The sequence below is a fragment of the Arctopsyche grandis genome, chromosome 1 (genome assembly GCF_051622035.1).
Source record: "Arctopsyche grandis isolate Sample6627 chromosome 1, ASM5162203v2, whole genome shotgun sequence".
NCBI lineage: Eukaryota > Metazoa > Arthropoda > Insecta > Trichoptera > Hydropsychidae > Arctopsyche > Arctopsyche grandis.
The window spans coordinates 18,047,068-18,064,694 of NC_135355.1; the positions used below are offsets into that span (position 1 = coordinate 18,047,068).

Here is a 17,627-nt window from a genome sequence, read left to right on the forward strand (position 1 = left end):
AAAATCCGTCTATTTCCTGTTCAAAATGAATATTGGAATCTATAGTCGGGTATTTTATCTTTCATTTGTAGTAAATTTCAGCTTTTAAATCTCTCTAAGTCAGTGGTTCTTAACCTGGGTTCGATCGAACCCCAGGGGTTCGGTGAGTCAGTCTCAGGGGTTCGGCGGAAATTCAGCAGATCCAGGTTCAACAGCAACTCTTCAAAACAACAACGCTCTCAAAATTTTTGGTGTCAACAAATGGTAACGTACCCTGTTATTGCTAAGAAAGCTCTGGAGATTTTCATACCGTTTGTTACTACATATCTTTGCGAGCAATCCTTTTCGAGGATGCTGGACATAAAAACAAAGAAAAGGAACAGACTTTGTTGCGAAAATGACACGCATTTTTGAACTGGTATTTGAAAGGCAACAGCAGAAGCCACACTGATTTGCAGTAAATATTCATTATTATGTTTTTTTTTTGTGTGAAAATCATGTTTTAATGGTTTTGTTCTTTGAACACAGTGATGTTGATGCACGGTTCATTTTTTGCACCAGTAAAATACATATATACCTACATATGTTTTGAATTTGAAAAAAATCATATTTTATTTTTCCAATTAAGAAAGGTTCGGTGAATCCACATATGAAATTGGTGGGGTTCAGTACCTCCAATAAGGCTAAGAACCACTGCTCTAAGTAGTCGTCCAGTTCAAATAAAAAGTCAAAAGTGCGTTTTTTCACTTGGGATTTTTTCCCACTGTTAATACTATTTTATATTGATTATTTCTGTTGAAACATGTTTATTGAGATAGTGTTCTAGCCACACTGTTTTTTGTTTTCGTTTAAAAGGGTTAATTGGAAGTGTGCTGAATTTTAAATCGGTAAAATTTCGAGCTAAAATCTCGTACTTGTGGAACACGAAGGATTCAGTGCGTCAACAGTCGTTGAATTTCGAGCGACCTTATTATATAAATCTATAATAACAAAATTATATCACAATTCAACAAAGATTTCCACACGCGAAATTAAAACTTCGTTAAACAATTCATCGCACACTGACAAACATTCGTGCACATGCATTATACAAACACGCGTTCAAACACTCGGAACCGATCCCACAGCGCGGAAAATATGTACACACGTAGACGGAGAGACGATGACGGAACACGTGGTCGAGAGGCACGCAGCGCGGATGGATTTACCTGGCCACCGCACCAGTAATCAGCCACATCAGCCATCTGGGACTATATCATGCCAACCGCTGGTGATGATAATGATGACGACGAAGACTAGAGAGGTTCAGAAGCCGGCTGGTAAACAAGGTGCGCGCACATGGGACGAAGACGACGCGTTCAAACTCAACATTTTCCCGGGGATTCGACAAGCGCGGCTACGTGATGCTTTATTGTTGCGGGCGAGTGTCGCGTGTTCACATAGTATGCGGGATATATAAGTAAATATATATTCGTGTGTATATATATATATATATATATATATATATATATATATATATATATATATATATATATACATATATGTATATATATATATATATATATATATATATATATATATATATATATATATATATATATATATATATATATATATATATATATATATATATTTGTACAGTTGTGTCGTGTGGTGTTATTGTTCGGAGGGGTTTCTAGTATCGTGAATCGACTATGAAGTTTGCGGAGCGACCGGCTCCGCCGGGGGCTAGCGGAAGACTCGCCGGGCGAGTGAAGAACCCAAACGCTGCTACCCCGATCGATACACAAATGTTTTCAGGGGCTCACAAGTCGACACATTCCTCAAATATACATATGTTTAAATTCTAATCCGACGTAAGATTGCTTCGATTCAAGAAGCAGTCCCAAATGTCGCTAAGGAAGGTTGCGTCGCTGGAAGCCACGCAACATCACAACACGAAGAACATGCCATTCCATCACGTTTATTTTAAGTAAGTGTGTGTGTTCGGTCTACGTGTTTAGTAGCATCGAAATAAATTTAATTACTATCGAATTTTAACCTTTTTGAGCGAGGGTAGTTAGTCTAGACTGAACGTGAAACAAAACGCTTAGCCCAATGATTTGCGATGGGTTGTTTTTTTTTTATTTATTTATTATTTATTCTAAACAGACCATTGTAGCATAACAGGAATTCCTAAAGCGCCACAATGGTCAAAAAATATAACACAAAAAAAAAAAAAACAAAAAAAAATAACAATTAAACATAAACATAAATACATCCATACATAAAAATAAAAAATAGCATTTAATAATAACAGATAAAGTAAAAATATCAAATAAAATATAGCATAAGGAATGCCTTGCACCTACAGCCAGTTTCAATAAATATGTAAGAAACAACTACAAATACAAAACATCCCTGTAAGGCCCAAATGGAAGAGAGTTAATCGAAATTTCACTCATAAATCACAATCAATCATGAAAACAATGATGAGCGCAGACTCCCAGATAAATGGGTAAGAGTAATTTCCGACAATTTACGCTCACTAAGGTGGAAAATATCACACTCAGTCTCGGCAGCAACGATTTCATTAAGAAGTCGAATAGCTCTTGGAATAGGAGCCATTCGAAAAAGGACTGTGCGGGCAGGAGGTACAGCCAGCAAATGATGATGTCTACCACGCACATAGTGATTAGGGACATAAAGTCCCAACTGCTCCAGCAACAACGGGCATGACGTATTACCACGTAAGAGCAGGAGAACGAAACGAATTAATGAGAAGTTTCTCCGAAGTTCAAGGGAATTATACCCAAGCATGCCCAAAAGGAAAGGAGTGGGGTAGAGATATGGGTAATACCCAAATTCTTTCCTATATAGGAAACGAAGAAATGCTTTTTGCACTTTCTCAATCATCAGAGAGTAATTTGCTTCATGCGGATTCCACACAATCGCATTATACTCTAGCTTACTTCTCACAAGCGAATTGAAAAGCAAGCGAGAAGACAAAGGATTGGAGAATAATCTTGCATATCTCAAAACAAATCCAAGTCGACGAAAGGAAACGTCAGCGACTTTCTTGATATGGTTGTGAAAGGTGAGCTGAGGATCAAAAGTGATACCCAAATCGACAATAAATTCCACACGCTTCAACAAAACGGATCTAATGGAATATCCATGACAATAGAGTGAATGTGCACGTCCATAGCTCATAATTGCACATTTGTTTAAATTAAGTTCAAGGCCTAAACTAGAACTGAACTCCAAGACAGCGTTAATATCAGCTTGAAGGAGAGAGGCTTGCCTCTCATCCTTGACAGCAAAAAATAATTTAACGTCGTCAGCAAACAAGAGACATGATGCATTACATAAAACTATAGGGAGGTTATTAATAAGAATTGTAAATAGTAATGGGCCTAAATTGGACCCCTGAGTAACACCAGATCGAGTAAAAAATGAAGGAGATTCATAAAGACCATATCTAACAAATTTTTTGAAAAGTTCGACAACTTCTGTTTGGTCTCCAGACAAAATCCAAATCGACCACTTTCTGTTAGAATGGTAAACGGACTACTAGTCATATGTGAACCAGTCACAGGACAACCGGTCACTCTAGATCGGTCACACGTGATCACCCGTCACACTAAAACTGGTCACACCCTAAAACTGGTCACGAGAAAACTGGTTGACCGATTTTAGGGTGTGACCAGTTTTAGTGTGACGGGTGATCATTTGTGACCGATATAGAGCGACCGGTTGTTCTGTGACCGGTTCACATTTGCCGATTTATATAATCTAACTAGCATTGTGTCCGTTGATTTCAACGGAAGGCTTCGGAAAGGAAATGATACATAAATTAAAACAAAGTTATATGTTATATATATAAATATAATATAAGGTAATTTATAGGCGCGCGCACGTAATTAATTGTTAAAGTTGAGTGTGCGAATTACACGCTCGCCGATCCAACCCGTTCACCCGTTCGAAGTGATGAATTAATGAATGTGTGTGTGCGTCACCCGTTCCAAGTCAGGTTCTCAATATCAGGGGCACATGTCAGGCGCTCCACACCCTCCCCCCTTCCCCGCTTCCCCACGTTCCCTCGACACAAACGGTCATCACGCCATATCCATATGCATAACGTAGACTCTAATATGCATAACGTAGGTGTTCTAAATTTTTTTTTTTAAATCTCCATGCGTCTGCCAAATACATACCCACAAACATCACGCCCGTTTTTATATATATATATTATTATTATTGTGAAGGATCCAACAAAATCGCCATCCCTTCCTCTCTCGCAGATTTAGCTAGTACGAATTCGTTGATTTGTTGCAAGCATACATTTGCTTGCGGTTTGTAATTTTTATTATTATTACCCACATTGTACAATATGTGTGAATATGTATTATACATATATGCGTGCGTACACAGCTATCCATGGTTGACGTGCTATTGGCCAAATGAACACTAGGCCTTGTTTTAATTTATCAAAAACAAATTTTAATGAGATCTAGGTGATTTCTGAATATCTGTTTTGAGTAATTTTGATACACAATCGGCCAAATCTCTTTTCAGCCAAAAGTCCGTCAGCCTAAAATCCGTTCGGCCAAGTGTCCGTTCGGTAAATAGTCGGTGCTCGGCCAAAAATGTAAATAACAAAATATAAAAAAAAATAAAATTATTTCTATTAGACAAAACACTTAGTATACACATATACATTTATGTACATAGATGTAGCTACATACATATGCAGAAAACAGCCTCTACTTCTCTACATATGAGCCACTATATATGAAAATGACAGTAGTCCAATTTCAGTGCCAAAAACACTATTTCAGTTTGATTTAATTCACAAATTGTTATCACTACCTAAGTATTTTTAAATATTGTAAAACACAAAACCTCATATTTGCGAAATATTTCTCGAAAGTAGACTTACGCCAATTTCAAATATATCGGCTCATATACATTAATATGTATCTACAACTTGAAAGCTAACACATCTATCGCGCGTGGGAAAATTGAATTTAATATTCATGGTTTTAAATTTTTTAACAAAGGAACTAAAAGGACAAACAAATATAGATCGACTCACTAGGAAATTCTACTGTGAAATCGGGAATTCCTTCTGTAAGGGGCAACTGGGTGTGCACATATCAGAGTCAGCCAGAGTTCATGTATGTACATACATACATAAATGAAAATATGGGTGATGTCTCATTGATATCCATCACTGTGCGGGAGATGGGGTATACTTTATTTAAAAATGTTAAAGTTGAAACGATAGAATAATTGGCTAATCGAAACTCACAAAACAAAATCATAATTATCTCATAAACCTTTTAAATTAAATTGTAAACGTTTTAATGGTTATTATCCACTAGTGGTTTTACTCCGTATTTGTAATATAAACCGCTTAAAAATGGCCAATTTCATAGTAAATAATTTATTTGAATAGTTTTGTTTTATTCAAATTTATTTGAATTCATTTGTTTATATTTATCATATTAAATTTAACGTCACGGATTCTAAGAATCAACGATAGTTACATACATATAAGTCTCTTTCGAAATTATATATTAGAAGATTATACCAGAATCCGGCGGCCTTTATACTTTGTCTTGCTGATTTTGCATTATTTTAACTTAAAACACACATTTTTCACTGGACGCTTGGAGTCCAGCACAGTGACTAGTGGATTTTTTTAGCACAGTAACAGTAGGCAAGTGCTAACTGCGCCGCATACTCCTACGCCACAACCGTCAAAAATACGCTGAGGAGATGAAAATCCGCACACACACAAACGACTTTTCCATCGCTCGATACAATATTATTGTATTATTATAAGTCGGTAATTTACGACAGTCATACAGAACACAGGACACGTACTCGTCGGGTCGCAAGGACGTATTATTTTTTTCCGAATTCACATTACAATTCCTAATGCGGCCCTGCTGGACGATATATCACGACCCTTTAGTCGATATTCCGATCACGATTTTCGAAGACCGCAGACCTAAGATTGAACTCCGCTAGCCTGGGTTCGGTCCTGACGCGCCCAGGGCGGGGATCAGTCAGTTCTTCAGCGAAGCTCCGGCGCGTCGGAAGAGTTTTTCCGTAGAAAGTGAAAATTTTCGCGCCAATTTTTTATTGATTGCCATGACATCGATTGATCAAGCCATCATTCATACTTTTTATATACAACGCGCGGGTGTATTTTGAATACAATGTATAAATCGCTTCCGAAACTGACGAAAGGTCCTTATATGTAATATTTCGTGCGCGAGAATGTCGCGTGTCGCTTAAGTACCGACGATAGATTAATGCATAATTTACGTGTACGTTAACGATAAATATATACAATACGTGAATATTATAAAGGTGTCGTAAAAATGGCTACAGAGAAACGTTCAAGCAGATCTGTGAATGTCAAATTTGGAGTCGGCGAAGGGGTGGAAAAGTTCAATTTTTCCGACTATTGTTACGTTAAATAATTCTGAGATGTTTCATATAATAAAACGTAAACTAAAATATATAAAATTCAAATAAATCTAATACTATTGAATTACCACAAAGTACAAGTAGCGTAAATTTGATTAATTAAAAAATCTTTCAAACCTAAAACAATCTAAATAATCAAATCTAACTACATACATATATTATCAAAATTTGTGAGGGCGAATATTTTTTAGTCATTTTTATTATATTGTTTATATTGACGATAGGGATTGCACTATTCTCCTTATCGTCTGCAATAAAAATTATTAATAATATCCAATTTTTATTTTTGTACTAAAATTACCCCATGATCATAAATCCTAACAGCATAAATTACATAACTGGTAACAAAACCCGTAGAAAAATATCACAAATGAGCTAAATCAATCAAAAATATTGAAGAAATCTACAGCATTGATATCTAAAAAGATCAATCTCGATTTTGAGGCAAAACTTCCCATTTCAATTGACATTGAAAAACAGCTATCTAATATTATATTAGAGAGTAAGAGTTTTTTCCTGTAGAGCTATACAAACTACATCATTTATACTCGCTGAAAGTGAGTATTCGAAGTGAAATTACTTTCATAAACTAATAAAGGCAATGGGATGAAAAAGAGCGCTCTCCTGCAGATAGCATAATGGCTCCGAGTTACCTGATATAATTTCCCGCAGACAATGTAAACAATTTCCACGATATAAAGTCCTATTTCCAGCATTTTTTTTTTACTACATTTCGTTCCGAAGTTATGTAGATCGAAAGTATGAAATTAAAATTCATGAAATTAAACCAATTAAGCATTCATGAAATTAAACCAAAAACCAATCCAATCTCCAAAAATACATACATACATATGTATGTACAAAACAAGGGAACGTTAAATAAAAAAATATATAAAATAAATAATCTAATATATAATTTCGAAAGAGACTTATGTTGGGAGCATCGAAAACAAATCAAAGTTTCTATGTATGACGGAGATATCGATACATGATAGAATTTTTTTTTTTTCGATTCAAATAAATTTAATAAAAAAACAAATGAATATTTACTATTAGTTTCACCATATTTAAGCTGTTTATATTACAAATACCGAGCGAAGCCGGGTAAAAACGCTAGTAATAAATAAATAAAAAATTATATTAAAGTGACGTCTGAATTCTCGTTGATCGGTCAAAATTTATCGTAATCGACCCAAATAAACTTCAGTGGGTGAATATTGAGCGTTTATATTTTTCAAAAATAATAAAAAAGAGATATGTATGAAAAAAACTAACTTCTTCGAAATTTGGCGAGATAAATCGATTGGTTGGAAGTACAAAACATTGTTTAAAGTCAAGGAATTTTTATTTATTTAATGTTCCCTTGATGACGAAAGTTTTGCACTACCTATGTTTGTAGGTACATCGATGAAAATATAAAATTTGCGTTTTTCGCTCCGACTTAATGTATATGGAAGTATGTACATTTAATTAAAACGTAGAATGTAAATATTGACATATGTATTGAAAAATACAATTAACTTATATAAAAAAAGAAAGAGAGAGAACAAAATAATTTTGTCAAAAAATAGGACATGCACTCTTGAAAAGAAACTTGTTGGAAACCCTTATATATGAACAGCAATATAACAATATTTTTTTATTTAAGTAAGAAATTTATTTAATACATCTTCTTCATGTGCCCTGTCTTCCCAGAACGTCAACAACTAGACTTCCCATCCCCGCTCTATAACTATGCACAACAATTGAGTCTAGTGTTGCTTTCAAGTCATTTAAGTAAGTGGCCAGTAGTACAGTGTCATCTGCATACCGAATGTTATTGATAATTGATAATTAATACATCGTTAATGTTGAATATAATAATCGAGAATATTGCATTATTGTTAATTCTCGATTCGTGGCGGCATAACGTCAGTGTACCGATTTTTTACAATGTTTTACATTGTTTTCATGAACTTGTATTCATGTGGGTAGCCGTTTTATATCGTTATATAGCGTTTGGCGAAAGATACCATTGATTTTGAAAATGTGCGAGTTTGGAAATGTTGCTATGGGTGGGCAATCACTCCCTCCCTGAATTAGGGTGAGTGTGTCGGTCCACGCAGACTCCGTACCGTCGAAGCAACAGTTTGCATTTTTAGTAAACAAATACTGGCAAAGGCGCGAAGTTCAAAATGCAACCGACATTCTTCGAATTAAAAACGCAAGCTTGGAGGAGCGCGAAGCTCGCCGCCCGCCACTATTTATATAAAAGCTCGCCCGTCACACTTGTGGGTTATGTTATCGACCTCGAAAAACCGAAATACGAAAATTCTGACACAATAATCCCAATACATGGGATCAGCTTGATCCTGAATATGAATATTAAATTTATTGCCAAATGGCATGAGCATCGTTTGACGTTTTCCGAAAGAAAAAGGAGGTGTGTCCGAAATAAGGTTACGCTTTGACAGCTGCCGCCGTTCGATGATGGCGATTTTTTGACAGCGGCTCATTCGGTGGGTGTGCAACGATGGCTTTGGTACCTGTTTGATCAGCGGCAGAAGCGTCTGCTCGATGGATTTCGTCTTCACTTCGAGGAACTCTGACGGACAGGCCGTCGCCATTGCTTCGCTCACCCCCCCGCCGCGCCCACTAATCCGTGTCTCGCTTCGTCTCGCTCATTCATTCCCCTTCTATATATCTCTGTCTCTTTCGGCACCTGTCGCAATTCGGACTAGTAGCCGAAACTTTCCGATGGCGATCGCACATGGCCACGAACAGCTTTTCGACAGCTGGCGGAAAACTCGAACGCTGAAAATATCCAATTTTCTTCAATGGCTTCATTTCATTTCCGCAGAAATAGGTTTCAAAAACAAAAAAAACATTTCTATATATTTATATATATATATATATATATATATATATATATATATATATATATATATATATATATATGTATATATATATATATATATATATATATATATATATATATATATATATATATATATATATATATATATATAGAGGGTAGTTAGAAAAATCATTCTTTCAACTACATAAACACAGGTGAACATATTTCCCAGGACTCGCTCCACAAATAAATCGGCCTTCGTATATTAAAAGAAAATGTTGCACGTCCTAAGATTTTATATTTTTCCCTCAAATAACCATTAATATTATCAAGGGATTATATATTTTTATCAGAATGTACGTGGAAACTAAAAACAAGATTAAAAAAAATAATGTTATATTTGATAATCCGCCACAGACTGATTTTTTTTCTGACACGTTTAAAATAACTAGAAATTTACCAAAAAGATATTCTCGGTTTCTTTTAATTGCAAAACTTATGTGCAACTGAATATTTTGATTTATTCTTTTATTAAGAAACTAGCTGAACCCCGGCATGCGTTGCAATGCCATAATAACGCATGCAATTCCCGTTCCCGTTCCCGTTCCCGTTCCCGTTCTCGTTCCCGTTCCCATTTGTCGGAAAAACGCAGGTAGCGAACACATTTGAAATTATTGCGTTGCAATGACACTCATTCCCATTTTTCCCGTTTCCGTTCCCATTTTTTTTTCACAGTAATCTTCCCGGACGTGCACACAACAAATCCTGAAAGTTTCATCGTAATCGGTTCAGAGGTTTAGCAGCCTATTCGAGATACACACAGACATTAATTTTTATACATATATGTACATATGTATATAGATTTATATAGATATATTTTTTACCAGAATGTACATTTCTTCAAAAGAAGAAAATTAAACATGATAAAAAATTAAATAGAATATAAGTAGTATTGTATTTTACATTTATTAAAAAATAATAATGATGCAAATAATAGCACACAGCCATTTTTTTTTCAGAAACATTTAAAATGAATCACGCATCAAAATATTTAAATGTTAACTTTAAAATGAATGTATTTTATGTAAATGTTAATGTATATATGTATATACAATGTATAATGATTAATGATTTTTTTTTTCAATAATATCAATCTATAAAAATAAAAATAAAAAACCGAAACTACTTTGCATTATAAATTGAAATAACTGATTTTTCCAGAGTTTATTTAATCTTAGCTTGTGCAAAATTTTATTTTTAGCCCCTACTTCTCTTGTTCTTCTCTTTGTATATTATATATCATATGTTATTTACATAAATTATTTTAAATGGTATTTATTTGTGATCACTTCATCATGTTTATAAGAAACTAGTGATTGACCCCATGAAAATTTCGTCGGATATGTCATAGGTAAAAACTACCTACCTATCTTCATACATATAAATAATACAAAATAGCAATAGAAAAAATAATTTTCAATAGATGGTGCTAAAAGCTCATGGTACTATTTTACAAGAGGAAATGTTGATAGCAAACAATACATAATATTTATATACAGGTTTTTTCTTGATTCTAGGAACCAAAACTTACATACATACATACAAAGTCTTTTTTACTTTGAATCACCCGTATGAAAAAAATTTCAACAAAAAATTCCCAAAAATATATTTTTTTTTTTCTACATAATTAGGTTTTAAGTGCACGAGTATATGATCAACCATAAGCAAACCAAAATTTAATGAATAATATTTTTAATGGAGTATATATGTATTGAATCTTAAATATATAGGTATAACAAAACACATCAAATTGTTTGTATTATGAATTTATACTTTATTATATACTAAGTCATTGGCACAATATCACATTAAATAATTTTAATCTATTTTTTACAAATACAACATAAGAATTTTGAGGAGAAATTTAATAGATACATATATTTATAGTTCTAGGGTATATGAAATAAACAAGTAAAAGCATAAAATATATTGTATACAATATATTAAAGTAGCTTATATACACTTGTATGTTATGTGTAAAGAGCGGACCCAGAGCGCGCTGTCCATTGTTCACATGTTGTAAATGCATTTTTAAAGGTTTGCCGAACCTTTTTTACAAAGCATTTACAATAATGGAACAATAGACGGCGCGCTTCCGGTCCTACCTCTAGTTATGTGTATATATTTATATTGGGATGTTTCACGTCACAGATGTGTAGCACAGAAATGGATGTGAAATGATGAAAAATAAATATTTTTTTTATTTTCTTTTGCCACATTTCATAACCATTTGTAATATATTGCAATAAAAAGAGCAGGTTTTTATTTACATGAAAGGATGAGATAATCCTACTTTCAAAATGAAAAAAATTAAGTTATACAATAATACCATTCACATATATTTAGAGGCTAAACATTTACAAAATATTTGAAACAAAGATTTTGTTTTTAAATACAAACAATTAATAACTTTTTACAACCTAATCTTTGGTTTCAAGTAATTCCAATATATAATACATACATAAATAAATATGTACATATATATTTTCTGTATGTTATATTATTTTGAATGAAACATAAATTTCCATTATATTGTATAAATTTCTCTCTTGAGTAATTCAAACATTCATTTTGTATAATTTGAACACTTTTTATATGACACATTTCAAAATTTTGATATTTTACAAACCAACACATACATAGACTTCAAAAATATTGTTTTTCAAACATGTATAACAAAATATGACAACAAATTTACTATAATAGATCACGGACGTACATACATACATACATTGTATTTATAATAATTTCATAAAAATAGTTTCTGTTTACTTATTATTCGGTCGTCTTTTATTATGACTAATTGGTGGAGTTACAACTCTATCAAGCTCAATACTTTGTTTATTATTCCAAGCAGCTTGAATCGCCGGTGGTCGTCCCTTGCGTTTCCTTAAACTTTCAGTTGGTCCTCTTGTTGGTCTCAACATTTGCCGAAAATTAAATGGCCCGTCAATATCATTTTCTGCATAATGTTTTTTAGGTCCATTAATACAAACTTCGGCGATAGAACGATCATTCACATCGAATGGAGATATTCTAAGATTATTAGGCTTATTGTATATGTATTGCTGCTCAGAAGGTTGGTGTACACGCCTCAAATTTCCATTAGACGTGGAATGATCCTTAGATGTTTCAGATTTCCAACCAGAATTACAAAGTTCGTTTATTTTCCCACTGAAAATAAAAATTATAAAATTCAAACACAAATATGTATATCGAGTAATCATTTTATCAATGTGTCTAAATAAATAACTAATAATTCTAATATCATGTCGAAGTATAAAAATAAATACATAATAGCCATAGTTAACATGGATGCTAATGTGTAATTGGCATTTGTATGAGAATGACACAAAAATTTAAATAGGGCAATGGAACTGTTGCATGTCAATATAATAATACATATAGCTTGTGTATAATATATACATATATCAAAGATCAAAATCTTAATGCATGCGTGCGACAAACGTGATCTACTACGCTGTCAACAAAATAGCGCCATAAAATAATAAAGGATAAAGATTTACTCATCGGAAATCTTTACATATAGGCAGTGGCGGCTCGTGGATAAGATATGTGGGGGTGCTGCGGTTGATTAAAAATTAAAAAAATGTTTATTTGGATTATATTTTACTATTAACATCAAAATGATGAAAACTAAGCATTATATGTATTTTATTTCATTATAAAATTGATTCTTCTGTCTTTTTTCCTTGAAAAAAGGTCTATCACCTTTTCGTAAAATTTTTCACTATTCATCATCATTTTTTTTTCAATTGACAGCATAGATAAAGCCGTCAATATTTCCTGAACCATTGTGTTTCTTATATATGTATGTCTTTATTCTATTTATTGATGAAAAACACCGTTCTGGCTCAGTGGTAGTTGAAGTTGTAAGCAGAATTTGAATAAGTTTTGTTATTTCCACACGAACTTTGCATAAATTGATTGCAAAAATAAGTTTTAAAAATATTAATAAATCATTAATACTATGCATTTCTTTCCTTGAGTAAAACACTTCTAATTCAGTTTGAAGTTTTTCTTTATCTAACATTGGATATGATTCAACGGTTAGTAGTAGATCTTCCATTGGCATTTTCTTTCAGTACTTTTCAAAATTTTCTTTATTAAATAATTTCACAGCTTTTAATTGATTAGAAAAAGTATATCTTTCTTTTATATCCTTAATAATAACATCACACATATTTTTGGCTTCTATAATATGTGCGATAATATATACATATAATATATGCATCAAATATTTTTGGAATCTCATATTTGTATAATGACATTAATAAAACTTTTTAAGTTTTCTTTAATTGAAAATGCATCGATATTACTATGTTAGATTGCATTTGGTTATAAATAATTTCTACATGCGGCATTAACTTGTGACAAAGTTCTGACTAAAATAAAAAATTGTATTCAGTAAATTGGTAGAATCTGTTATTGTTTTATCAGTATTTTTGGAAGAATATTTAAGTTCTTGAAAACATTGGCTCAGCTTCTCTTGATTTTGATACCATCTTAAATACTTAAAGTGACGTGTAGAAACGTAGTGTAAGAGGTGTTGAAGGAAAGACAAAAGGTGCAGAAGAAATAAGGAAAAGTGAGGAGCGTGTCGAGCGCGCGGCGCGGCGCGCACACAAATGCAACAAGAAATGTGTATAGTGCTGTTGGGAGTGCAGTACCGACCAAGCTTCTAGCTGCCCCCGCGCCCCTCCTTCGCCCACTCGGCATATTCCATCGAAAACCGTACTGCACAAAATCATAAACGATGCCTCACTTTCTGATATTAGTACAGCGATGTATGATCATTATTGGATGTATCGGTGTGCGGGCAGGCTTAATAATATTAATAATATTGATATTTTTATATAATATACATACATACATTTATGTATATAATAATATTAAATTTTTCTCAATTTCCTTGGGGGTGCTGCAGTACCGCAGTGCGTATGGACGAGCCGCCACTGCATATAGGTATGTATGCATGTATGTATATAAAGGATTGTACGTACATGTGTTTACAGGTAAATTAGTGCCATACTTCTCATATAATATACTATTAATTCATTTACAGCAGAGCATTATATAAATTTTACCTATTTTCCTAAAGGTGACATCTGACAGCTAATAAAAATATTTAAAAAATGAATTATTTATTTGTATGTACATATGTATTTTTATTTTGTATATTTTTTACATATTAGAAGAAAAACGTGCCCCCCCTCCATTTCTATAAATTTTGAACCTCTAATAACATGATCCTCGAGAACACCATTACAAAAATCGTGTTCTTTACATGCAATGTAATGTACATATATGTATGCATATGTATTACAACCAGTAGTGGCTCGTGAGATTTCATAGTGGGGGGGTTGCAGAGATTATGCAGGCTGTAGTAGCTCGTTAATCAAACCGGTGATCGAATGAAAACAAAAATAGCTTGAATATGTACTATACTGGGAGGCTGCAGCCCCGCAGCCCATGTGAATGACAAAAATAGCATGCATTTGTACTGTACTGGGGGTCTGCAGCCCCGCAGTCCATACGGACGAGCCGCCACTGATTACAACCAACTTTACATGCAATGTACATACATATATGTATATGTACTAGAATTAAAATAATCTTAAATGACGTATTAGATTTTGGTAACTATTTTCTACGCAAGTTATTCTTTTTATTCACACTGTTTTTGTTCATTTGAATAAGCATAAATTATAATATAATTTGCTAGGAATTGTACATATGAGCAGGTGCAACATTTTATTGCAAATAAAATACCTCAATTTTGAATAATCTTTACTTGTGAGTGAATTTTTGCAATGAAATAAAATAATTTTTAATATTGTGAAAAAATTATTTTACTTTACCTAACTAAACTTCCTCTTGCTCTTGGCCCAATCATTGGTACATTACTCCACCCTGAAGAAATTTGGCGATCTGCTAATCTGTCTTCTGCAAACCTGTTAAATACATTAAAACAATTTATTTTTTGAACATTGTGAGATCTGCAATACCGGTCTCCGTGACGGGCCGGAATGTGAAATTACCGAAAACGCAAATATCGGAAGGCAAAGATCGAAAATCGACAGATCTTAAATTGAAAGATCCAAAAAAAGGGTTCATGGTAAACGGTACATACTCACTTAATTTGCGAGAGCAGGATACAACAGGAACAAGAGGAACAGGCTTTTCCTCCCATATTAATGTGCGCGCGCAGAATACGGGAGGAAAAGCCTGTTCCTCTTGTTCCTGTTGTATCCTGCTCGCGCAAATTAAGTGAGTATGTACCGTTTACCATGAACCCTTTTTTTTGGATCTTTCGATTTTCGATATTTGCCTTCCGATATTTGCGTTTTCGGTAATTTCACATTCCGGCCCGTGAGGTAGACCCCTGCAATACACATAAAAATGTAATCTAAATAATTAGTATCTGTTACCTCAGTTTATATATTTGATTTTCTTTTTGCAACAAAGGTTGATCCCATGATGATGAATATACATCATCATTGTCAAACTCTGGCGATGGACTTTTTATTACAACATTGTAAATTTTCCAACATAAGCAGCATAAAATTAGAATGATTTTGGATTTATTTACAGTATTCAAATAATAACCCACTTAATAAGTTCTATCTAAATATGTATGTATACATAATATAATTTAAAATTTTACCTTGATAATGGTGAAATTTCATTTCTCAGATGACTAGATAAGTCGTGTTGATTTGTTATAGCAGACATTATAGTGAAACCAGGTGGTGGAACATAATCATCCGGTAATGGTTTCAATTCTTCCAAAATAATCCCAGGTTTATTTCTTCTCATTATTTTATGAGATTCTTGATTAGCATTATGAATCTATAATTTATTTACATTATAAATATTAAATAATAAACAAAATATCTATATAATTTTTTCGTTCAATATACCTGCTTGGCGAATATTTCTAACTGAGTTTGTCGATCGTGTATCGGGAGTTGTGGAGTTTTTTTGGGTCGACGACGATCTTTCAAATGATCACTCCATTTTCGACGTACAGTGTATCCCCGAAAGTCTAAAATCATTAAGATCATTAAATACCAACACATCAGTAATATTCTTTTGGTTAATACTAAATAATTCTCATGGAACTCAACAGAGGAAGAAATAAAAAAAAAACATGAAGATTTGAAAATTATATCGAAAATAAATCTATTACATACATATGTATATGTATTAAAATTTTAATTTTATATATCTATGCATGCAGAACATTCTAAGCAAAAAGGAAATCATTTGAACGTGAACCCATTTGTCATCAACTATAATCATGTGGTGCAAATGTTTGAAGCATGTGGGAAAACAATACATTAAAAATATTATTTTTAGAAAAAATACTGCTCACTATAAATTACAAATGAAATGTTGCAAAATGCAAGATTACAAATGAAGTGCTAAGTTTTATACTACAAAGTACACTTACGACTTTGAATAATTACAGCAGCTTTATTAGAATTGAGATTCTCCTTTTCACTGTGATCTGACATGTCTTGTGATGACAACCGCTTGAGTAACTTTACTTTCATGAAAGCTGATTTTCCTTTCCCATCAAAACCTACAAATTATGTAAAAGTTGTGTAAATTAAATACTTGTATATGCAAAATCAAAATGTACATTTGTACATATGTTGACTGTTATACATATGTACCATACATAAATATATTCAGTTGTTAAAAAATACTAATTTTGGTTAACCTTGCTTTGATTGAATTTCTTTTTGCATTCTTCGGTTTTCAATTTCAATTTGGCGCAGCCTTTCTTTTTCTTTTTCACGTTCTTTGAATAATTGTTTTTGCTTTTCTTTGACTTGTTTACGTGTTATCCAACCTCTTACATGTTTTTGTAAAGTAAGAACGCTTTTTGACATTTTCCAACGAATCATTTTATAACGATTCATTGCAATCCATCTTCTTACACATGCTTGAGCTAACACTATTTTCTTTATCTAAATTTAAAAAAAAATCAATAATATTCTAAAACGCTGTTTATATTACTAGTTTGAATACAAAATATCAAATTAAATTTACCTGTTCTTCATACATTTTTGCTAAGTATTCAACATGATAATATTTTAAAAAAACTTTAGTTTTTCCCAGTGCCCATCCATCTAATTTTAGTCTGATAAGAAGAAGTCTACAGGTGTTCCTATCAGGTTCAACTTGTTCATCATAGCTGAATCCGAGAAAACTGTATCTGTAAAAAACGAAATAAATT

The 17,627-nt window shown here is 32.9% G+C and overlaps 2 protein-coding genes across 3 annotated transcripts in view; both read right to left on the reverse strand.

Annotated features, from left to right (window-relative positions):
• Window positions 1-17,627, reverse strand: part of LOC143912339 (uncharacterized) — a 976,232-nt gene that overhangs the window by 19,511 nt on the left and 939,094 nt on the right. The window lies entirely within an intron of this gene.
• The window catches only part of LOC143923094 (myosin-IIIa-like), a 34,262-nt gene continuing 27,749 nt past the window's right edge, over window positions 11,115-17,627 (reverse strand). Inside the window, exons 15-22 of one of the 2 annotated variants that reach the window (XM_077446603.1) lie at window positions 17,441-17,606; window positions 17,109-17,358; window positions 16,836-16,967; window positions 16,303-16,427; window positions 16,047-16,231; window positions 15,811-15,900; window positions 15,241-15,333; window positions 11,115-12,532 (exon numbers count right to left, since the gene is read on the reverse strand). In XM_077446603.1, the coding sequence (XP_077302729.1) occupies window positions 12,127-12,532; window positions 15,241-15,333; window positions 15,811-15,900; window positions 16,047-16,231; window positions 16,303-16,427; window positions 16,836-16,967; window positions 17,109-17,358; window positions 17,441-17,606 (1,447 nt within the window). In that variant the 3' untranslated portion in view covers window positions 11,115-12,126. Of the gene's footprint in view, window positions 12,533-15,159; window positions 15,334-15,810; window positions 15,901-16,046; window positions 16,232-16,302; window positions 16,428-16,835; window positions 16,968-17,108; window positions 17,359-17,440; window positions 17,607-17,627 lie in introns of those variants that run through there. The other variant, XM_077446610.1, reaches the window with a different exon arrangement.